Source organism: Oncorhynchus masou, chromosome 12, assembly GCF_036934945.1.
Source record: "Oncorhynchus masou masou isolate Uvic2021 chromosome 12, UVic_Omas_1.1, whole genome shotgun sequence".
In the NCBI taxonomy this organism is placed as follows: Eukaryota; Metazoa; Chordata; class Actinopteri; order Salmoniformes; family Salmonidae; genus Oncorhynchus; species Oncorhynchus masou.
Genome location: NC_088223.1, coordinates 20,318,048 through 20,343,696, shown reverse-complemented (window position 1 = coordinate 20,343,696; position 25,649 = coordinate 20,318,048). Strand labels below are relative to the sequence as shown.

General features: G+C 44.1%; 1 protein-coding gene across 1 annotated transcript in view; it reads right to left on the bottom strand.

The window, feature by feature from the left end:
* Positions 1-25,649, bottom strand: part of gabbr2 (gamma-aminobutyric acid (GABA) B receptor, 2) — a 405,067-nt gene that overhangs the window by 203,904 nt on the left and 175,514 nt on the right. The window contains exon 3 of the mRNA XM_064979858.1: positions 20,530-20,700. Coding sequence (XP_064835930.1) covers positions 20,530-20,700 — 171 coding nt within the window. The remainder of the gene's footprint in view (positions 1-20,529; positions 20,701-25,649) is intronic.

Here is a 25,649-nt window from a genome sequence, read left to right as displayed (position 1 = left end):
ACTCATATCAGCACACAGGCAGGCACACACAGGCAGGCACACACACACACACACACACACACACACACACACACACACACACACACACACACACACACACACACACACACACACACACACACACACACACACACACACACACACACACACACACACACACACACACACACACACACACACACACACACACACACACACCCACACCCACACAGACCCACACGCATGCTTGTTAAACCCTAACCAGAAACTGTGGATTGATGGCAGCATTCGCACAAAACTGAAAACACATACCACTGCATTTAATCTTGGCAAGGTGACTGGAAATATGGCCCAATACAAAAAGTGTAGTTATTCCCTCTGTAAGGCAATCAAACAAGGAAGGTGTCAGTATAGAGACAAAGTGGAGCCGCAATTCAACGGCTCAAACACGAGTCGTATGTGGCAGGGTCTACAGTCAACCACGGATCGCTGCCAGCACCCGCCCACCCGACTAGCATCACCACTCAGGACGGTTCTGACTTAGAATACATGGACAACGACAAATACCTAGATGTCTGACTTGACTGTAAACTCTCCTTCCAGACTCATATCAAACATCTCCAATCCAAAATCAAATCTAGAATCGGGTTCCTATTTCGCAACAAAGCCTCCTTCACTCACGCCGCCTAACTTACCATAGTAAAACTGACTATCCTACCGATCCTCGACTTCGGCGATGTCATTTACAAAATAGCTTCCAATACTCTACTCAGCCAATTGGATGTAGTCTGTCACAGTGCCATCCGTTTTGTTACCAAAGCACCTTATACCACCCACCACTGCGACTTGTATGCTCTAGTCGGCTGGCCCGAGCTACATATTCGTCGCCAGACCCACTGGCTCCAGGTCATCTATAAGTCTATGCTAGATTAAGCTCCGCCTTATCTCAGCTCACTGGTTACGATAACAACACCCACCCGTAGCGCGCGCTCCAGCAGGTATATCTCACTGGTCATCCCCAAAGCCAACACCTCCTTTGGCCGCATTTCCTTCCAGTTCTCTGCCGCCAGAGACTGGAAGAAATTGCAAAAATCGCTGAAGCTGGAGACTTAGATTTCCCTCACTAACTTTAAACATCAGCTATCTGAGCAGCTAACCGATCACTGCAGCTATACATAGTCCATCTGTAAATAGCCCACCCAATCTACCTACCTCATCCACATTGTTTTTATTTACTTTGCTGCTTCTTTGCTGCTTCTTTGCAGACACCATCATCTGCTCATCATCATCTACTCATCTATGACTCCAGTGTTAATCTGCTAAATTGTAATTACTTTGCTACTATGGCCTATTTATTGCCTTACCTCCTCACGTCATTTGCACACACACACTATATAGACTTTCTTTTTTGTCTATTGTGTTATTGACTGTACGCTTGTTTTTTCCATGTGTAACTCTGTGTTGTTGTTTCTGTTGCACTGCTTTGCTTTATCTTGGCCAGGTCGCAGTTGTAAATGAGAACTTGTTCTCAACAAGCTTCCCTGGTTAAATAAAGGTGAAATATATATATATATATTAAGTAAAAAAATCAGTCAGGAAGTTAAAGCTTGGTCGTTAATGGGTCTTCCAAATGGATGTTGACCACAAGCATACTTCCAAAATTGCCCAGCCAATTATATACTTAAATGTACAGTACCAAAACTATGAAATAACCCATATGGAATCATGTAGCAACCAAAAAAGTGTTAAACAAATCCAAATATATTTTATATTTGAGATTCTTCAAAGTAGCCACCCTTCCCCTTGATGGATAGCTTTGCACACTCTTGGCATTCTATCAACCAGCTTCATCTGGAATGCTTTCCCAACAGTCTTGAAAGAGTTCCCACATATGCTGAGCACTTGTTGGCTTCTTTTCCTTCACTCTGCTGTCTAACTCAAATCAAATCAAATGTATTTATATAGCCCTTCTTACATCAGCTGATATATCAAAGTGCTGTACAGAAACCCAGCCTAAAACCCCAAACAGCAAGCAATGCAGGTGTAGAAGCATGGTGGCTAGGAAAAACTCCATAGAAAGACCAAAACCTAGGAAGAAACAAAGAGAGGAACAAGGCTATTAGGGGTGGCCAGTCCTCTTCTGGCTGTGCTGGGTGGAGATTATAACAGAACATGGTTCCCAAACCATCTCATTTGGACTGAGGTCGAGTGATTGTGGAGGCCAGGTCATCTGATGCAGCACTCCATCACTCTCCTTATTGGTCAAATAGCCCTTACACAGCCTGGAGGCATGTTGGGACATTGTCCTGTTGAAAAACAAATGATAGTCCCACTAAGCGCAAACCAGATGGGGTGGCGTATCACTGCAGAATGCTGTGGTGGCCATGCTGGTTAAGTGTTCCTTGAATTCTAAATAAATTACAGGCAGTGTCACCAGCAAAGCACCCCCACACCGTCACACCTCCTCCATGCTTCACAGTGGGAACAACACATGCAGAGATCATCTGTTCACCTACTCTGCGTCTCACAAAGACATAGCGGTTGGAACCAAAAATCTCCCATTTCGACTCATCAGACCAAAGGACAGATTTCCACCGTTCTAATGTCCATTGCTCATTTTTCTTGGCCCAAGCAAGTCTCTTCTTATTATTGGTGTCCTTTAGTAGTGGTTTCTTTGCAGCAAAATTGACCATGAAGGCCTGATTCACGCATTCTCCTCTGAACAGCTGATGTTGAGATGTTTCTGTTACTTGAACTCTGTGAGGTGCAATCTGAAGTGCAGTGAATTGCCGATTTCTGAGGCAGTTAACTCAAATGAACTTATCCTCTGCAGCAGAGGTAACTCTGGGTCTTCCCTTTCCTCTGGTGGTCCTCAAGAGAGACAGTTTCATCATAGAGCTTGATGGTGTTTGCGATATTGCGTTCCTGACATTTTCCAGATTGACTGACCTTCATGTGTTAAAGTAATGATGGACTGTCATTTCTGTTTGCTTATTTGAGCTGTTCTTGCCATAATATGGACTTGGTCTTTTACCAAATAGGTCTATCTTCTGTATACCACCCCTACCTTGTCACAACACAACTGATTGGCTCAAACGCATTAAGAAGGAAAGAAATTCCACAAATTAACTTTTAACAAGGAACACCTGTTAATTTGAATGCATTCCAGCTGACTACCTCATGAAGCTGGTTGAGAGAACTACAAAACTGTGCAAAGCTGTCATCAAGGCAAAGTGTGCAAAGGGTGGCTACTTCGAAGAATCTCAAATATAAAATAATATGCGTTATTTCATAGTTGTGATGTGTTCACTCTTATTCTACAATGTAGAAAATAAGAAAAACTAGGAAAAACCCTGGAATGAGTAGGTGTGTCCAAAAATTTGACTAGTACTGTATATACTAGGCCTTTTTCAGAGGACAGCCCAAAAAATTGCCAAAAACTCCAGTCACCCATGTCATAGACTGTTCTCTCTGGTACCGCACGGAAAGAGGTACCGGAGTGCCAAGTCTAGGACTAACAGGCTCCTTAACAGCTTCTAACCCCATGCCTTAGCTGGATCGCCATGCTCCCCTTCCTCAGCCGGCTCGTCAGGCTTTCGTGCCTCGGCCGGATCACTAGGCTCCTTTGCCTCAACCGATCTGTCAGGTTCCCGCGCCACATCTGACTAGACAGGTTTCCGTGCCTCAGTTGCCGTGACTGTTTCTTGCGCTTCTGCAGGGGTGACAGGTCCACTCCTGATCCCCAGGTTCGTCCCCTTTGATGGCGTCCAGCGTCTGGAGCCGCGCGTAAGGGAGGGGGTACTACGTATTCTCCCTCTCCGGCCTCTCGGTCATCAGGCTGCTGATTATCCCGCACACCTGTCACATCATCTCGCGCACCTGCGCCTCATGACACTCACCTGGACTCCATCACCACCTTGATTATCTTCACTATATCTGTCAATGCCCTTGGTTCTTCCCTCAGGGGTTATTGACTCTGTTTTCATGTCGGTGTGTTATTTGTGTTTCGTGTTTATTGTTTTGTTTGCTTATTAAAACACTCCCTCGCTGTACTTGCTTCCCGACTCTCAGCGAACTCGTTACAGTTCTAAAACCTTTGACCTGTAGTGTACATATATTTATTTTTTGTTGTTTTCGAAATCTTATTGCTTTTCTACGATTTCTTGGTACGGTCATGATATCAACGTAAGGTTTCAAAATGTGATCACAGTCATTCCTTTATGTAATGTGATTACCTCGCTCAGTGAGGGATTTTCTGTGTTCAAATTTCATTAATGTTGATCAGAGAGAGTGATGAGGAGAGGAGGAGGGGTAACTGACCCAGGATCAGCGTCTATGGACATCTTCACTCCACACTTAGATAGATTTTTGGATTAATTCACGTTTTCCATAGAATTTGGGTTGTACTTTTTGGAACGTAATTTTTGACGCCATTTCCGGTCACAACTTGCAGACTTATTTACGTGTTGCTGTGCGTTTTGTTGCCAACCATACTTTGCTACCTGACAACTTTACGGTTTTTACTTTTTAATTACTGTTTATATTGTTGTTTTTTCCCTCAACTTTTTCACTCTGGACGCTTTATCTGGACGTGGTTCGTCAGGACCTCCAAACAGCCGTAGCTAAGTAGTAACATTAACATGATGCCTTCTAATTGCAGTCGCTGTACTCATAGTATACAGGAGAACGATCGCCTTACAGCCAGGATAGTTGTGCTGCAAGCCCAGCTTCAGACGCAATCGTTAGGCAAGAGTCATTTCAGTGTAGGAAAGGATGAAACAGCGTCTGTGCCACCAGTAAGTACAGATAGTAGTATAAATCCCCTCGCACGGTCCCCTCAGCCGGACAACTTTCTCACGGTTTCTGGAAGGAAATGCTGTAGGAATGCTCAACCGGTGTCGCTCATTCAGCCGACAGAAACTTTCAACCGGTTTTCCCCATTAAGCAACGAGTCGGAGTCAGAGGCCGAGCCTTCTCTTGTCTCTACTCCTCCCGTTACGGGGTCTGAGACGCCGAAGCTTCCCACCATTAGCTCTGACAAATTGAAAACTCTAGTCATTGGCGACTCCATTACCCGTAGTATTAGACTTAAAACGAATAATCCAGCGATCATACACTGTTTACCAGGGGGCAGGGCTACCGACGTTAAGGCTAATCTGAAGATGGTGCTGGCTAAAGCTAAAACTGGTGAGTGTAGAGAATATAGAGATATTGTTATCCACGTCGGCACCAACGATGTTAGGATGAAACAGTCAGAGATCACCAAGCGCAACATAGCTTCAGCGTGTAAATCAGCTTAAAAGATGTGTCGGCATCGAGTAATTGTCTCTGGCTCCCTCCCAGTTAGGGGGAGTGATGAGCTCTACAGCAGAGTCTCACAACTCAATTGCTGGTTGAAAACTGTTTTCTGCCCCTCCCAAAAGATAGAATTTGTAGATAATTGTCCCTCTTTTTGGGACTCACCCACAAACAGGACCAAGCCTGACTTGCTGAGGAGTGACGGACTCCATCCTAGCTGGAGAGGTGCTCTCATCTTATCTACCAACATAGACAGGGCTATAACTCCTCTAGCTCCACAATGAAATAGGGTGCAGGCCAGGCAGCAGGCTGTTAGCCAGCCTGCCAGCATAGTGGAGTCTGCCACTAGCACAGTCAGTGTAGTCAGCTCAGCTCTCACCATTGAGATCGTGTCTGTGCCTCGACCTAGGTTGGGCAAAACGAAACATGGCGGTGTTCGCCTTCGCAATCTCACTAGGATAAAGGCCTCCTCCATTCCTGTCATTATTGAAAGAGATCATGATACCTCACATCTCAAAATAGGGCTACTTAATTTTAGATCACTTACTTCAAAGGCAATTATAGTCAATGAACTACTCACTGATCATAATCTTGATGTGATTGGCCTGACTGAAACATGGCTTAAGCCTGATGAATTTACTGTGTTAAATGAGGCCTCACCTCCTGGCTAAACTAGTGACCATATCCCCCGTGCACCCCGCAAAGGCGGAGGTGTTGCTAACATTTAAGATAGCAAATTTCAATTTACAACCAAAAAAAATGACGTTTTTGTCTTTTGAGATTCTCGTCATGAAATCCATGCAGCCTACTCAATCACTTTTTATAGCTACTGTTTACAGGCCCCCTGAGCCATATACAGCGTTCCTCATTGAGTTCCCTGAATTCCTATCGGACCTTGTAGTCATAGCAGATAATATTCTAATCTTTGGTGACTTTAATATTCACATGGAAAAGTCCACAGACCCACTCCAAAGGCTTTCGAAGCCATCGTCGACTCAGTGGGTTTTGTCCAACATGTCTCTGGACCCACTCACTGTCACAGTCATACTCTGGACCTAGTTCTGTCCCATGGAATAAATGTTGTGGATCTTAATGTTTTTCATCATAATCCTGGACTATCGGACCACCATTTTATTACGTTTGCAATGGCAACAAATAATCTGCTCAGACCCCAACCAAGGAACATCAAAAGTCGTGCTATAAATTCACAGACAACACAAAGATGTCCTTCCAGATTCCCTGTGTCTACCCAAGGACGCCAGAGGACAAAAATCAGTTAACCACCTAACTGAGGAACTCAATTTAACCTAGCGCAATACCCTAGATGCAGTTGCACCCCTGAAAACTAAAAACATTTCTCATAAGAAACTAGCTCACTGGTATACAGAAAATACCCAAGCTCTGAAGCAAGCTTCCAGAAAATAGGAACGGAAATGGCGCCACACCAAACTGGAAGTCTTCCGACAAGCTTGGAAAGACAGTACCGTGCAGTACCGAAGAGCCCTTACTGCTGCTCGATCATCCTATTTTTCCAACTTGATTGAGGAAAATAAGAACAATACGAAATTCCTTTTTGATACTGTCGCAAAGCTAACTAAACAGCAGCATTCCCCAAGAGAGGATGGCTTTCACTTCAGCAGTGATAAATTCATGAACTTCTTTGAGGAAAAGATCATGATTAATTAGAAAGCAAATTACGGACTCCTCTTTAAATCTGCGTATTCCTTCAAAGCTCAGTTGTCCTGAGTCTGCACAACTCTGCCAGGACCTAGGATCAAGAGAGGCGCTCAAGTGTTTTAGTACTATATCCCTTGATACAATGATGAAAATAATCATGGCCTCTAAACCTTCTAGCTGCATACTGGACCCTATTCCAACTAAACTACTGAAAGAGCTGCTTCCTGTGCTTGGCCCTCCTATGTTGAACATAATAAACAGCTCTCTATCCACCAGATGTGTACCAAACTCACTAAAAGTGGCATTAATAAAGCCTCTCTTGAAAAAGCCAAACCTTGACCAAGAAAATATTAAAAAAACTATCTACCTGTATCGAATCTTCCATTCCTCTCCAAAATTTTAGAAAAGGCTGTTGCACAGCAACTCACTGCCATCCTGAAGGCAAACAATGTATATGAAATGCTTCAGTCTGGTTTTAGACCCCATCATAGCACTAAGACTGCACTTGTGAAGGTGGTAAATTACCTTTTAATGGCATCTGTCCTGGTGCTCCTAGACCTTAGTGGTGCTTTTGATACCATCGATCACCACATTCTTTTGGAGAGATTGGAAACCCAAATTGGTCTACACGGACAAGTTCTGGCCTGGTTTAGATCTTATCTGTTGGAAAGATATCAGTTTGTCTCTGTGAATGGTTTGTCCTCTGACAAATCAACTGTAAATTTCGGTGTTCCTCAAGGTTCCGTTTTAGGACCACTATTGTTTTCACTATATATTTTACCTCTTGGGGATGTCATTCGAAAACATAATGTTAACTTTCACTGCTATGCGGATGACACACAGCTGTACATTTCAATGAAACATGGTGATTGCCCTCACTAGAAGCATGTGTTTCAGACATAAGGAAGTGGATGGCTGCAAACTTTCTACTTTTAAACTCGGACAAAACAGAGATGCTTGTTCTAGGTCCCAAGAAACAAAAAGATCTTCTGTTGAATCTGACAATTAATCTTAATGGTTGTACAGTCGTCTCAAATGAAACTGTGAAGGACCTTGGCGTTACTTTGAACCCTGATCTCTCTTTAGAAGAACATATCAAGACTGTTTCAAGGACAGCTTTTTTCCATCTACGGAATGTTGCGAAAATCAGAAACTTTCTGTCCAAAAATGATGCAGAAAAATGTATCCATGTTTTTGTAACTTCTAGGTTAGACTACTGCAATGCTCTACTTTATGGCTACCCGGATAAAGCACTAAATAAACTTAAGTTAGCCTCCCTACATGGGCTTCCTGTCAAGGCAAGTGCTGATTTCAAGGTTTTACTGCTAACCTACAAAGCATTACATGGGCTTGCTCCTACCTATCTCTCTGATTTGGTCCTGCCGTACATACCTACACATACGCTACGGTCACAAGACGGTCCCTAGAATTTCTAAGCAAACAGCTGGAGGCAGAGCTTTCTCCTATAGAGCTCCATTTTTATGGATTTTTCTGCCTACCCATGTGAGAGACGCAAAATCGGTCTCAACCTTTAAGTCTTTACTGAAGACTCATCTCTTCAGTGGGTCATATGATTGAGTGTAGTCTGGCCCAGGAGTGGGAAGGTGAATGGAAAGGCTCTCGCAAACTCGGTCTCAACCTTTAAGTCTTTACTGAAGACTCATCTCTTCAGTGGGTCATATGATTGAGTGTAGTCTGGCCCAGGAGTGGGAAGGTGAATGGAAAGGCTCTCTGCCTGGCCGGTTCCCCTCTTTCCACTGGGATTCTCTGCCTCTAACCCTATTACAGGGGCTGAGTCACTGGCTTACTAGTGCCCTTTCATACCGTCCCCAGGAGGGGTGCATCACTTGAGTGGGTTGAGTCACTGATGTGATCTTCCTGTCTGGGTTGGCGCCCCCCCTTGGGCTGTGCCGTGGCGGAGATCTTTGTGGGCTATACTCGGCCTTGTCTCAGGATGGTAAGTTGGTGGTTGAAGATATCCTTCTAGTGGTGTGGGGGCTGTGCTTTGGCAAAGTGGGTGGGGTTATATCCTTCCTGTTTGGCCCTGTCCGGGGGTGTCCTCGGATGGGGCCACAGTGTCTCCTGACCCCTCCTGTCTCAGCCTCCAGTATTTATGTTGCAGTAGTTTATGTGTCGGGGGCCTAGGGTCAGTTTGTTATATCTGGAGTACTTCTCCTGTCCTTTCCATTGTCCTGCGTGAATTTAAGTATGCCCTCTCGAATTCTCTCTTTCTCTCTTTCTTTCTCTCTCTCGGGGGACCTGAGCCCTAGGACCATGCCTCAGGACTACCTTAGGAACTACAATGGTAGAGAAAGCAGAGCGGTTGAAGTGATCTCACACACACACACACACACACACACACACAATCCACCACCTAAAGAGCAGTGGCCTTGGCAAATAGTTTGAATTCATCATCATGAGGCATTCTAATCTCTAAAAGCAAACAGGGGATTGAGGCTTAATCATTAAGACTGCATGGTGTAGTGTGATTCAAAACAGATCTTAATCCACTTATTAATAGACAGTGCAAGGGAAAAACTTCCTAGGTTCCTGAAATGTGTCAGATGGCAACAATGGAGACAGGACAGACAGGAAGAGATCACGTCAAGCTAAACCGAAAGCGATGAAATCCACACATTTGTCAGCTAGATGTTGGACAGACTTATCGATAGATGTTGTCAGGAAAAAAACGACCTGCATAACTGTCCGTTTCTGAAAATGTATTGGATAGTGGCTTAGAAGTAAGGAAGGGCTAGAAAGTAATGAAATGTCTTTCACAACTGGATTATGAAATGTATGAAATATGGACATAATTTCTCAGAGAGAGACATGAATGTATAAACAGCTGTTCTGATATTCTCCCATATCTATTCTCAAGGACTTTTGGACCATTGAAAAGCAATGAAATGCAGAACACATTCCTTTTTTCCCATCTTATGCACAAATTGATTAACTTCAAGTGTTCCTATATCCTTTCATAATTTTATAACAGTGTGTTTTCCTGCCCAAATCAACCAAACCACTGCTAGTTCCAATGCAACAATCTGAGTGGAGAATGGAAGTGGAGAAAACGATGCTTCCTCCCTTGCATATATTCGTAAATCAGGATTAAGGACAAATGGTATAGCAGGTTGATTGAATCGACCGCCCTTCCATCTTTTTTGCCGTTCTAAACCCCATGGCGGCATCAGGAGGAGGGAGATAAAAGGATTTGGCTCTTCCACAGAGTCACAGCGAGTCTTCTTATCCCTCCGCACCACCACATAGATTGTTTTCAACTAGCCCGACAACGCCAGACAATGCCACGCTCTCCAGTCACAAGTGATAGATTTTTTAATCCACACTTTGATATCTCCCAATACCACTTTGATACACAAACAGGGTATCATGGGGTGCTGCGGTGTTGGTGCTGTTAGGGTGATGTGCTGTTCTCACACACGTTTAAATTCCTATCTAGAGGTATGACAAGTCGAGGAAAGGAGCCAGTGGTTTTTGTTTCAGTGAATAAATGGCAAATACCATAGCTCCATAAGAACGGATGCTGCTGATGATTGATATAAATGTAATATCCTTGGTAAAACCAAGTATTGAGTTCATTTGTTATAATTAATTGGTAGTGTACAAGTGAATAGGTTGATTTACTTTTAAGTTTTGACCAATAAGGTCGCTTGTTAAGCTGTGACCAATGGGAGTTGACCTGGTTAACTGCAGTCCTGGGAAAAAAAGAGAGAGAGACGTTGAGAAAAGGATGGACATTACTTCTTGTTCTACTTCCGGCGCCGACAGAGATGGCCGCCTCGCTTCGAGTTCCTAGGAAACTATGCAGTTTTTTTTTTTTATGTGTTATTTCTTACATTAGTACCCCAGGTCATCTTAGGTTTCATTACATACAGCCGAGAAGAACTACTGTATATAAGATCAGCGTCAACTCACCATCAGTACGACCAAGAATATGTTTTTCGCGACGCGGATCCTGTGTTCTGCCTTACAAACAAGACAACGGAATGGATCGCATGCAGCGACCCAAAAAAATGACTCCGAAAAAGAGGGAAACGTGGCGGTCTTCTGGTCAGACTACGGAGACGGGCACATCGTGCCCCACTTCCTAGCATTCTTCTTGCCAATGCCCAGTCTCTTGACAACAAGGTTGATGAAATCCGAGCAAGGGTAGCATTCCAGAGGGACATCAGAGACTGTAACGTTCTGTGCTTCACGGAAACATGGCTCACTGGAGAGACGCTCTCGGATGCGGTGCAGCCAGCGGGTTTCTCCACACATCGCGCCAACAGAAACAAACACCTTTCTGGTAAGAAGAGGGGTGGGGGTGTATGCCTTATGGCTAACGAGGCATGGTGCGATGAAAGAAACATACAGGAACTCAAATCCTTCTGTTCACCTGATTTAGAATTCCTCACAATCAAATGTAGACCGCATTATCTACCAAGAGAATTATCTTCGATTATATTCACAGCCGTATATATCCCCCCCAAGCAGACACATCGATGGCTCTGAACGAACATTATTTAACTCTTTGCAAACTGGAAACCATTTATCCGGAGGCTGCATTCATCGTTGTTGGGGATTTTAACAAGGCTAATCTGAAAACAAGACTCCCTAAATTTTATCAGCATATCGATTGCGCAACCAGGGGCAGAAAAACCTTGGATCACTGTTACTCTAACTTCCGCGACGCATATAAGGCCCTGCCCCGCCCCCCTTTCGGAAAAGCTGACCACGACTCCATTTTGCTGATACCTGCCTACAGACAAAAGCTAAAAAAATAAGCTCCCACGCTGAGGTCTGTCCAACGCTGGTTCGACCAAGCTGACTCCACACTCCAAGACTGCTTCCATCACGTGGACTGGGACATGTTTCGTATTGCGTCAAATAACAATAACATGACTGAATACAAACAATGCAGCTTTTCCCTCCGTAAGGCTATCAAACAAGCTAAGCGTCAGTACAGAGACAAAGTAGAATCCCAATTCAACGGCTCAGACACAAGAGGCATGTGGCAGGGTCTACAGTCAATCACGGACTACAGGAAGAAATCCAGCCCAGTCACGGACCAGGATGTCTTGCTCCCAGGCAGACTAAATAACTTTTTTGCTCGCTTTGAGGACAATACAGTGCCACTGACACTGCCTGCAACGGAAAAATGCGGTCTCTCCTTCACTGCAGCCGAGGTGAGTAAAACATTTAAACGTGTTAACCCTCGCAAGGCTGCAGGCCCAGACGGCATCCCCAGCCGCGCCCTCAGAGCATGCGCAGACCAGCTGGCTGGTGTGTTTACGGACATATTCAATCAATCCCTATATCAGTCTGCTGTTCCCACATGCTTCAAGAGGGCCACCATTGTTCCTGTTCCCAAGAAAGCTAAGGTAACTGAGCTAAACGACTACCGCCCCGTAGCACTCACTTCCGTCATTATGAAGTGCTTTGAGAGACTAGTCAAGGACCATATCACCTCCACCCTATCTGACACTCCAATTTGCTTACCGCTCAAACAGGTCCACAGACGATGCAATCTCAACCACACTGCACACTGCCCTAACCCATCTGGACAAGAGGAATACCTATGTGAGAATGCTGTTCATCGACTACAGCTCGGCATTCAACACCATAGTACCCTCCAAGCTCGTCATCAAGCTCGAGACCCTGGGTCTCGACCCCGCCCTGTGCAACTGGGTACTGGACTTCCTGACGGGCCGCCCCCAGGTGGTGAGGGTAGGTAACAACATCTCCTCCCCGCTGATCCTCAACACTGGGGCCCCACAAGGGTGCGTTCTGAGCCCTCTCCTGTACTCCCTGTTCACCCACGACTGCGTGGCCACGCACACCTCCAACTCAATCATCAAGTTTGCGGACGACACAACAGTGGTAGGCTTGATTACCAACAATGACGAGACGGCCTACAGGGAGGAGGTGAGGGCCCTCGGTGTGTGGTGTCAGGAAAATAACCTCACACTCAACGTCAACAAAACTAAGGAGATGATTGTGGACTTCAGGAAACGGCAGAGGGAACACCCCCCTATCCACATCGATGGAACAGTAGTGGAGAGAGTAGCAAGTTTTAAGTTCCTCGGCATACACATCACAGACAAACTGAATTGGTCCACTCACACAGACAGCATCGTGAAGAAGGCGCAGCAGCGCCTCTTCAACCTCAGGAGGCTGAAGAAATTTGGCTTGTCACCAAAAGCACTCACAAACTTCTACAGATGCACAATCGAGAGCATCCTGGCGGGCTGTATCACCGCCTGGTACGGCAACTGCACCACCCTCAACCGTAAGGCTCTCCAGAGGGTAGTGAGGTCTGCACAACGCATCACCGGGGGCAAACTACCTGCCCTCCAGGACACCTACACCACCCGATGTTACAGGAAGGCCATAAAGATCATCAAGGACATCAACCAAGGACATCAACCACCCGAGCCACTGCCTATCATCCAGAAGGCGAGGTCAGTACAGGTGCATCAAAGCTGGGACCGAGAGACTGAAAAACAGCTTCTATCTCAAGGCCATCAGACTGTTAAACAGCCACCACTAACATTGAGTGGCTGCTGCCAACACACTGACACTGACTCAACTCCAGCCACTTTAATAATGGGAATTGATGGGAAATGATGTAAATATATCACTAGCCACTTTAAACAATGCTACCTTATATAATGTTACTTACCCTACATTATTCATCTCATATGCATACGTATATACTGTACTCTATATCATCGACTGCATCCTTATGTAATACATGTATCACTAGCCACTTTAACTATGCCACTTTGTTTACATACTCATCTCATATGTATATACTGTACTCGATACCATCTACTGTATCTTGCCTATGCTGCTCTGTACCATCACTCATTCATCTATCCTTATGTACATATTCTTTATCCCCTTACACTGTGTATAAGACAGTAGATTAGGAATTGTTAGTTAGATTACTTGTTGGTTATTACTGCATTGTCGGAACTAGAAGCACAAGCATTTCGCTACACTCGCATTAACATCTGCTAACCATGTGTATGTGACAAATAAATTTGATTTGATTTGATTTACATTATGAAAAATGATAAAAGATGACGATAAAAATAGAACAAAACCCATACCTATCGAGTTTTGAAGGGAAATACCTATTTTATTTCACAAGAGTTATTATCACTTTGTTGAGAAAGACTTAGTAAAGACTGAAGCTACTGTCTCATCGTGGAGGTGTTTGACAGCCTTGAGGTTAGCCTAGCATCGTGTGACACAGAGAGAGAGAACAGCTTGGGGAAGATTAATGAGTTCATGTTTCAATCTGATATCTGTTACTGCTAAGGAGTACTGTCTGCATTGATAGCTGTGCTTGCTGTGGATCTTGTGAGGAAACCTGCACAGAACTGCTACACTTCACTGAGGGAATATCTATGAGTAGTGAGTAACCACAACGGTGGGGTGCTTCTGGACTTTATGTGTGTCGTCATTTTATGGGGATCTCCAACGCTCGCCAACGGGTTAGCAAGCTTGAAATAATTTGGACATCGGTTGGCCACGACTAATTAGGGTTTATTATTTTTATTAATTTTGATGTGGTGCATTGAAAATATAATAATAAACATCTTGAACCTTATGTATTTTGCCTTAGTGGAGCCATTTCCTGTTTCAATTTCACTTAATGCATGGGAAAGGAATATACAATAACAAAAATCTATAATCATTCCATCTGAAGGTAATACCCTATTTGTCATCACCCTAGAGAGTTTACAATAGGGATTCTTATTGGAGATGTCCTTCTCTCCTAACATCCCATGTTGTTGTGACATTCTACGTAAGGTAATATCGTGAGAGTTAAATTCAAGCCTGGTGAGAGGGTTACATACAGTACATGTATACTGTAGTAAGGACTCCATTCTATTTCTCCACCACACTAATCCATGGAGAAACCTCAGGTGTTGACCGCAGAAACAGTGCCTCCAAACAACTATCTTAGCCAATTTTGTGCTAACAACCTGATGGCTAAGTAAAACCTCTGTCTGCTGAGAGAGACTGTGTGTGGGGAAGCAGGTGCAGTCATCTGGTTTTACTTGAAACCACCATGCATGCCTCAACATTCTCCTGGAGAGAACAGTTCCTCAATGGACCTCCACAGCATGTGAGATGGGTGTTGATGTGTGTACGTACTGGTTCTGTGGGATGGGTGTTGGGGCCTTAAACTTTAATCAGACACCATGCATGGTGAGTCAGATGGGATAATGCAACTCATCTTTCCCACAAGGACTTTATCACACACTGGGAAAGGAAGTAATTTGTGTTGAGTGATGATGTTAAAACTCCACTTTTAAAAATGTAATTTATTTTTAGAGGGACTCAAAAGGACGCACCAGATGGAATAACATTACAGGGAACATATAAATAGTAATATTCTCTCTCTAAGTAATGAAAATCAACCTTTTAAAGAATCTGTTCTCTACCCTCTGGGTCCATGTTGAAGTTGCATCAGGAGTAACCACTTTCGGCACAATCCTATCTTTCATGTCTCTACGATATACACTTTACCCTGTATATACAAAAGTATGTGGACTCCCCTTCAAATTAGTGGATTTGGCTATTTCAGCCACACCTGTTGCTGACAGGGGTATAAAATCAAGCACACAGCCATGTAATCTCCATAGTCAAATATTGGCAGTAGAATAGTCTTATTGAAGAGCTCAGTGACTTTCAACGTGGCACGGTCATAGGATGCTACATTTCCAACAAGTCAATTCGTAAATTTCTGCCCTGCTAGAGCTGCCCCGGTCAACTGTAAGTGCTGTTATTGTGAAGTGGAAAGGTTTAGGAGCAACAACGGCTCAGAGCAAAGTGGTAGGCCACACGAGCTCACAGAACGGGACCGCCAATCTGAAGCGCGTAGCCCTTAAAAATCCTCAGTTGGAACACTCACTACAGAGTTCTGAACTGCATCTGACAGCACAACGCCAGCACAAGAACTGTTCATTGGGATCTTCATGGGTTTCCATGGCAGAGCAGCCGCACACAAGCCTGAGATCACCATGCGCAATGCCAAGCGTCGGCTGGAGTAAAGCTCAGCCTCTGGAGCAGTGGAAACGTGTTCTCTGGAGTGATGAATCACAGTTTACCATCTGGCAGTCCGACGGACAAATCTGGGTTTGGCGGATGTCAGGAGAATGCTACCTGCCCCAATGCATAGTGCCAACTGTAAAGGTTGGTGGAGGAGGAATAATGGTCTGGGGCTGTTTTTCATGGTTCGGGCTAGGCCCCTTAGTTTCGGTGAATAAGTAATCTTAACGCTACAGCATACAAACAATCCAAGATGGTGTAGCAGTGCAGATGTGGTTTGTCGTCCTCTCGTTTACTTTTTGCATTTTGTCTTTTTTTGTATATATTTCAATTTATTTTCAATCTCTTTCCATTTTTAAATAAAATGTACCTTCCGGTAACCTGCCTCACCCAATGTGACACGGATCCGCTATTTTGTTTAGACCTTATAGCCAGTACCTCCATCAGTAGCTAGCCAGCTAATTAGCTACTTAGTAATTGTTAGTGGCCCTTACCTTCTGCACAGACACCAGATGCTTTTTTTGCCTGGATAATACTTGCCAGCCTGTCTGTATTGGACTGTTTTCCCCACTACAACGCCGGATTCCTGCCGTAAACCCTGGACCATTACTCCTGATCATCACAGCTAGCTAGCTGCCACCGAGAGACCGAGCCCCAAAGCTAGCCCCAACCCCCCGGCCGATGCCTCCAGGAATTTACCCCCAACACGGCTAGAATCCACTACTCCACCGGATCCTTACCGTAACCACTGTACCTTTGCATCGGATCATCACTGCTAGCAAGCTACTACTGAGTGGCTAACGCCCTTGCCCCATCTCCCAGCTAGCAAACAAAATTACTACAACTACAATAGTAGGAGCAGACGCTTCTACTTACCCCGGCCTGCTAATTTTAAACGCTGTGTCTCCCGCATGCTAGCGACTGCCCCGCAGCTTCCCCGCTCCCTCTATTGCTGTACACTGAACCCTATGATCACTTGGCTGATGCCTGCTGGACTGTTCATTAAACACGGTACACCATTTTATTTATCTGTCGGCCCCTGCCTCAAACTCAGGCCCTGTGTGTAGTTAACCGACCCTCTCTGTTCATTCATCACCATCTTACCTGTTGTTGTTGTCTTAGCTGATTAGCTGTTGTCTTAGCTAGCTCTCCCAATCAACACCTGTGATTGCTTTATGCCTGGCTTTATTATTTTTTTTATCCATTATTTTACCAGGTAAGTTGACTGAGAACACGTTCTCATTTACAGCAACGACCTGGGGAATAGTTACAGGGGAGAGGAGGGGGGTGAATGAGAAAACGTAAACCTGGATATTTAGGTGACTGTGATGGTTTGAGGGCCAGATTGGGAATTTAGCCAGGACACTGGGGTTAACACCCCTACTCTTATGATAAGTGCCATGGGATCTTCAATGACCTCAGAGAGTCAGGACACCCATTTAACGTCCCATCTGAAAGATGGCACCCTACACAGGGCAGTGTCCCCAATCACTGCCCTGGGGCATTGGGATATTTTTTTAGATCAGAGGAAAGAATGCCTCCTACTGTCCCTCCAACACCACTTCCAGCAGCATCTGGTCTCCCATCCAGGGACTGACCAGGACCAACCCTGCTTAGCTTCAGAAGCAAGCCAGCAGTGATATGCTGCTGGCTTTATGTCTCTCTCAAATGTCAATATGCCTTGTACACTGTTGTTTAGGATAGATATCATTGTTTTAGTTTACTGCGGAGCCCCTAGTCCTACTCAACATGCCTTAGATACCTCCTTTGTCCCACCTCCCACAAATGCGGTGACCTCACCCAGCATAACTAGCCCGTCCAGAGATGTAACCTCTCTTATCATCACTCGGTGCCTGGGCTTACCTCCACTGTACCCACACCCCACCTTACCCCTGTCTTCACATTATGTCCTGAATCTATTCTACCACACCCAGAAATCTGCTCCTATTATTCTCTGTCCCCAATGCACTAGACGACCACTTTTGATAGCCTTTAGCCGTACCCTCATCCTACTCCTCCTCTCTTCCTCTGGTGATGTGAAGGTTAACCCAGGCCCTGCGTGTCCACAGGCACTCTCATTTGTTGACTTCTGTAACCGTAAAAGCCTTGGTTTTGCATGTTAACATCAGAAGCTTCCTTCCTAAGTTTGTTTTACTCCCTGCTTTAGGAGTAAACTACAACATTTTCCGTCAAGATAGAGTTCTGCAAAACTTTCCAGGTCTATACCCAAACAGTTCGAGCTTCTAATTTTTACAATTAATCTCTCCAGAAATAAGTCTCTCAATGTTGCCGCCTTGTATAGACCCCCCTCAGCTCCCAGTTGTGCCCTGGACACCACATGTGAATTGATTGCCCCCCATCTATCTTCAGAGTTCATTCTGTTAGGTGACCAAACTGGGATATGAACACCCCGGCAGTCCTATAATCTAAACTAGATGCCCTCAATCTCACACAAATTATCAAGGAACCCACCAGGTACAACCCTAAATCCATAAACATGGGTACCCTCATAGATATTATCCTGACCAACTTGCCCTCCAAATATACCTTTGCTGTTTTCAATCAGGATCTAAGCAATCACTGCCTCATTGCGTCTGCTATGGGTCTGCGGTCGAACGACCACCCCTAATCCACCCCTAATCACTGTCAAACGCTCCCTAAAATACTTCTGCAAGCAGGCCTTTCTAATCCACCTGGCCCAGGTATCCTGGAAGGATATTGATCTCACCCCGTCAGTCAAGGATGCCTGGTTGTTCTTTAAAAAACTTAGAACTAAGAACAGATATAGCCCTTGGTTCACTCCAGACCTGAATGCCCTCGACCAGCACAAAAACATCCTGTGGCGGACTGCACTAGCATCAAATAGTCCCTGCGATATTGAACTTTTCAGGGAAGTCAGGAATCAATATCAGTCGGGAAAGCAAAGGCTAGCTTTTTCAAACAGAAATGTTCATCCTGTAGCTCTAACTCCAAAAAGTTTTGGGACACTGTAAAGTCCATTGAGAATAAGAGCACCTCCTCCCAGCTGCCCACTGCACTGAGGCTAGGTAACACAATCACCATCAATAAATACACGATAATCGAGAATTTCAGTAAGCATTTCTCTACGGCTGGCCATGCTTTCCACTTGGCTACCCCTACCCCGATCAAAAGCTCCGCACCCCCTGCAGCCACTTGTCCAAGCCTCCCCAGCTTATCCTTCATCCAAATCCAGATAGCTGATGTTCTGAAAGAGCTGCAAAACCTGGACCCGTACAAATCACCTGGGCTAGAAAATCTGGACCCTCTCTTTTTAAAATTATCCACCATTATTGTAACCCCTTTTATCAGTCTATTCTCTTTCGTATCGCCTGAGATCCCTAAAGATTGGAAAGGGGGTGACACTCTAGACTCAAACTGTTAAAGACCTATATCCATCCTGCCCTGCCTTTCTAAAGTCTTCGAAAGCCAAGTTAATAAACAGATCACTGAACATTTCGAATCCCACCGTACCTTCTCCACTGTGCAATCCGGTTTCTGAGCTGGTCAAGGGTGAACCTTAGCCACGTTTAAGGTACTAAACGATATCATAACCGCCATCGATAAAAAAACAATACTGTGCAGCCAATTTCATCGACCAGGCCAAGGCTTTCAACTGTCAATCACCGTATTCATATCGGCTGACTCAACAGCCTTGGTTTCTCAAATGACTGCCTAGACTGTAAACTCTCCTTCCAGACTCATATTAAACATCTCCAATCCAAAATGAAATCTAGAATCGGCTTCCTGCTTCACAACAAAGCCTCCTTCACTCACGCCGTCAAACATACCCTCGTAAAACTGACTACCCTATCGATCCTCGACTTCGGCGATGTCATTTACAAAATAGCTTCCAATACTCTACTCATAAAACTGGATGCAGTCTATCACAGTGCCATCCGTTTTGTCACCAAAACCCCTTATACCACCCACCACTGCAACCTGTATGCTCTAGTCGGCTGGCCCTAGCTACATATTCATCGCCAGACCCACTGGCTTCAGGTTATCTATACGTCTATGCTTGGTAAATCTCCGCCTTATCTCAGCGTAATGGTCGTAATATTGACAATTCTGTGCTTCCAACTTTGTGGCAACAGTTTTGGGAAGCCTCTTTCCTGTTTCAGCATGACAATGCCCCTGTGCACAAAGCGAGGTCCATATAGAAATGGTTTATTGAGATGGGTGTGGAAGAACTTGACTGGCTTGCACAGAGCCCTGACCTCAACCCCATCGAACACCTTTGGGATGAATTGGAACGTCAACTACGAGCCAGGCCTAATCGCCCAACATCATCAGTGCCCGACCTCCCTAAGGTGTCCACATACCCATGGTCATGTAGTGTATATCACAATATCACGATATCTCCACAATATATCATTGTATCATGATATCTCCACAATATACTGTATCATTATCTCAAAGAAAATCTTAATATCAATCAATCAATTACTCAATCAATCATAATATAGTCATAATATATTCGTGCCTCACCTCTGAGAACCTCTGGACATCCTGTGTGAGGGTCCCCACACGGCTCCAGTTGTAAAAGTTGAGGAACTTGACCACGGCTGGGTTCACTGCGTTGTCCGACGGAACCGTCCGGAAGAAGTTGGGGTACTTCTTCTTGTCGGCCAGAACAGGGGTTGTTGCCGCAAAGGAGAGCTGGAAAGAAAAGGACAGGATAGTACATTTCTGACCAATAAACGTTGGCTACATTCAGACTGATCCTGGTGTTCCGAAAGTAGGAGTTCAAGCCCAGAGATCTGAGCTTTAGACAGAGGCCTTAAATCGCTATCTTAGATCTGAGGTTTAAACAGAGGCGGCCTTAAATCACAATCTGAGATCTGAGCTTTAGACAGAGGCCTTCCATCGCTATCTGAGATCTGAGCTTTAGACAGAGGCCTTAAATCACCATCTGAGATCTGAGCTTTAGACAGAGGCCTTCCACCGCTATCTGAGATCTGAGCTTTTGACAGAGGCCTTAAATCACCATCTGAGATTTGAGTTTAAGGCAGAGGCCTTAAATCGCCATCTGAGATCTGAGCTTTAGACATAGGCCTTCGATCGCCATCTGAGGGATTAAGCCATGGCAACTAGGGCAGTCTCAGTGTGTCAGTCGCACGCACGGACGCATGCACGCACGCCAGGTACATACACACATGCCGGGAGGACAGACACACACACACTCTCTATCTAGTCTGGGAGTCCTTCTAGTCTGAACAAATTAACACTCTCACACGCCTGTGGAAACATCAGGGAAGCTCACACCTTCAGAGTGCCCACAGTAACAGGAGCTGTAATTGTTAGGTGGGAGTGACAGCTGGGATGGATGACATTAACTGACTGACTGACTGACACACGTGTGTGTTTGTGTTTGTGTTTGTTTGTTTGTTTGTGTATTCATGAAAGATTCTGAGACGAAGGTAACGTTAAAATTATTCCTCTCTAACAATCGTTTACATGGGTTCTGTTTGGTTCCGTTTCCATTCATTTTCTTTGCCCACAAATTTGCTGGGTCATTTTAAATACACCTTGCATATTCAGTTCAAATACTGCACCATAAGCAGGTTTAAATTAATTCAGGTTCCCCGCAAAATTGCTGAACTTGAAAAGAGAGACCTTTTTCAGGAAATTACTGCTTTCAAGATTTCAAACAGCAAGGTCTGCATTTTATGTGGCAAGCACTAGCTCTGAATACAACACACTAGGCTACTTTCGTCTGTGGAAAAATATTCTGAAGTCATGTATTTCCAGGTACAGGTTGAAAATCAAATAATTGAGTGAACATGGAGACATTTACTGCTATAGAATGTACAACATTTTCACACATCAATGTGTTCTCTCCCTTTGACCAACAGTAGGCCTACAGTGTCTTCCACAGTATATGTTCCTACACTACTGTTGAAGTGGAAGGTTCTCTGGCTCTGCTAGTGGGAGGGAGAGGAGAGGGGGAGAAACAATTGTATGTCTGTCTCTCTCTCTCTCTCTCTCACACTACTAAATGACAGCCAGTGAACACGAGAAGAGAATGACAAAGATACCACCGCACTGTCTCACGTATACTGAAAAAGTAGCGTGCTCTTGACAAAGACATCATGTCAAAGTTAAAACTAGAATTTGGAAAGGTTCACCTTACGTAAATGTTCACCTTACAGTTTGACAAAGAATATTGTGTAGTTGTTTTAAAGGCTTTATGAAGCCATATATATGAGGGGTGACAGTAAAGTGTTAACAATCATATTGCAGAAATTTAGCCTAATCCTGCCAAGTCCGGAATGGTTGCCTCTGTTCCGTTAGCATGTTTAGCTAGCTGAGAGAAGACAACTTGTTGCACTACAATTTCAATGTGTCCTATCTCTCATTAAATGAATGACTGATATGAATCAACACAGGGTTAATTACAGAGCAGGGAGAAATTAAGCAGACACACTGATTCATGATAGCGATCAAAAGGAGGATATTATCATTCTGATTGAGGCTAGGGGTGTGTGTGTGATTGCGTGCACATTTCTTGGAAGCAGGTTTAAGATTAGAGAAGCTAGTCATAGCACCTCCACTCTGGGGTGCTTTACCGTGATCTTCAAAAGCCAGTCAAGAATAGTATTTTTACTATTTTCAAACACGTATTCTTGTATTCTCTCAACTCATATTTATGTCATATATAATTTGAGGGAATGTGGTTAATGCATCTGATTAATATAGCTTTCATGTTAATTATGTTCTCTACACCGAGAATACATTTCACCATGTATTCCTTAATGTAAACCTCATAACTGGAGATCGATAGAATCCATATATTGAACCGATGTCAGTCAAACATTTACCAACAACATTCAGCAAACCTCCACCGGTCCATCATGCCTCAGTATTATCCCCTCTCTAGAACCCATTTCATTTGGGCTCCCTGTTGTTTCCCAAACCATCAGTTGAGGACCCTGGAACAACACACGGATTACAAGCGTCAATTAAGGAGAGAGACGACCCTTTATTTCAGTACCAGTGTGTCACGCCCTGGCCATAGAGAGGTTTTTATTCTCTATTTAGGTTAGGCCAGGGTGTGACTAGGGTGGGCATTCTATGTTCATGTTTCTATGTTTTCTTTTCTTTGTGTTTGGCCAGGTATGGTTCTCAATCAGGGACAGCTGTCAATTGTTGTCTCTGATTGGGAATCATACTTAGGTAGCTTTTTTCCCCCCTCCGTCAGTGTGGGATCTTGTTCTTTCGGTTGTGTGCAGGTCGTTGGCACAACGAGGCTGTTCGGTCGTTGTATTCTTCATTGTTTAGTTTTTTCTAAAAGTTTCACTTCTTTATTAAATTATGTGGAACTCAAAGAACGCTGCGCCTTGGTCTCATCCTTCGGACGACACCCGTGACACAGTGCGAAATCCAAAATCACCCACCAGTCTTAAAAGGGTTTTACTGGGTCTTTCCGCTGTAGTTTTAATTTCCGTTTAGCAACGGCTGTTTTCTACACCCACACCGGGAGAAACTCCCATGGGTCTCCAGTGAGAACCAGTGATTTTTTGCCCAAACACATTGATTGGGTTGAAGCCTCCTGTGACAGCCTGGGGAGAAAAGGGGAAGGGGAGTCAGGAGAGTTGCTGTGGAAAATATATACCTTGGGTAAACTACAGGAAAAGCAGATACAAAACTACAAGCGCTTGATTGGAACCCACATATGGGTATAACATAGTATGATCACAGAATGACTGTTGTAAAACACCTATTACTATTACAACTTCTACTACTACTACTACGACAACCACTTCTGCTAGCACTACCACTACTAATACTTCTACTTCTACTACTTTTTATTTACTTATTTTATTTACTACTATTACTACTACTAATAGTACTACTACTATTGTTGCTGCAACTACTACTGTCACTGATGCTGCTACTACTACTACTATGACAAATATTACTGCTAATACAACTACTACTACCACTACTACTACTACTACAATTACTACTAGTACTACTACTACCACTACTACAAAGACAATGACGCAAACTATAACTACTACTACCACTACCACTATTACTACTACTACCACTGCTAATACGACTACAACTAAGACAAGTACTACAACTATTACTACTGCTACTACTGCTGTTACTACTACTGCTGCTGGTGCTGCTACGCTGCTACTACTACTACTATGCTGCTACTACTACTACTACTTCTGCTGCTGCTGCTACTACTACTAGTACTAGTAATGCTGCTGCTACTACTACTACATCTACTATTACTACTACTACCGCTAATATAAATACAGTTGAAGTCAGAAGTTCACATACACCTTAGCCAAATACATTTAAACTCAGTTTTTCACAATTCCTGATATTTTTCACAATTCCTGACATTTAATCCACATAAAAATTCCCTGTCTTAGGTCAGTTAGGATCACCACTTTTTCAGAATAATAGTAGAGAATGATTTATTTCAGCTTTTATTTCTTTCATCACATTCCCAGTGGGTCAGAAGTTTACATGCACTAAATTAGTATTTGGTAGCATTACCTTAAAATCGTTTAACTTGGGTCAAATATTTTGGGTAGCCTTCCACAAGCTTCCCACAATAAGTTGGGTGAATTTTGTCCCATTCCTCCTGACAGAGCTGGTGTAATTGAGTCAGGTTTGTAGGCCTCTTGCTCGCACATGCTTTTTCTGTTCTGCCCACACATTTTCTATAGGATAGAGGTTAGGGCTTTGTGACGGGCACTCCAATAGCTTGACATTGTTGTCCTTAAGCCATTTTTCCACAACTTTGGAAGTATGCTTGGGGTCATTCTCCATTTGGAAGACCCATTTGCGACCAAGCTTCCTAACTGATGTCTTGAGATGTTGCTTCAATATATCCACATAATTTTCCTCCCTCTTGGTGGCATCTATTTTGTGATGTGCACCACTACCTCCTGCAGCAAAGCACCCCCACAACATGATGCTGCCACCCCCGTGCTTTATGTTTGGGATGGTGTTCTTCGGCTTGCACGCCTCACCCTTTTTCCTTCGAACATAACGATGGTTATGGCCAAACAGTTCCATTTTTGTTTCATCAGACCAGAGGAAATTTCTCCAAAAAGTATGATCTTTGTCCCCATGTGCAGTTGCAAACCGTAGTCTGGCTTTTTGATGGTGGTTTTGGAGCAGTGGCTTCTTCCTTGCTGTGCGGCCTTTCAGGTTATGTCGATATAGAACTCATTTACTGTGGATATAGATACTTTTGTACCTGTTTCCTCCAGCATCTTCACAAGGTCCTTTGCTGTTGTTCTGGAATTGATTTGCACCTTTCGCACCAATGTAAGTTAATCTCTAGGAGACAGAATGCATCTCCTTCCTGAGCGGTATGATGGCTGCCTGGTCCCATAGTGTTTATACTTGCGTACTATTGTTTGTACAGATGAACGTGGTACCTTCAGGTGTTTGGAAATTGCTGCCAAGGATGAATCAGACTTGTAGAGGTCTACAAAAAAATTCTGAGGTCTTGGCTGATTTTTTTTGATTTTCCCATGATGTCAAGCAAAGAGGCACTGAATTGGAAGTTTGGCCTTGAAATACATCCACAGGTACACCTCCAATTGACTCAAATGATGTCAATTAGCCTATCA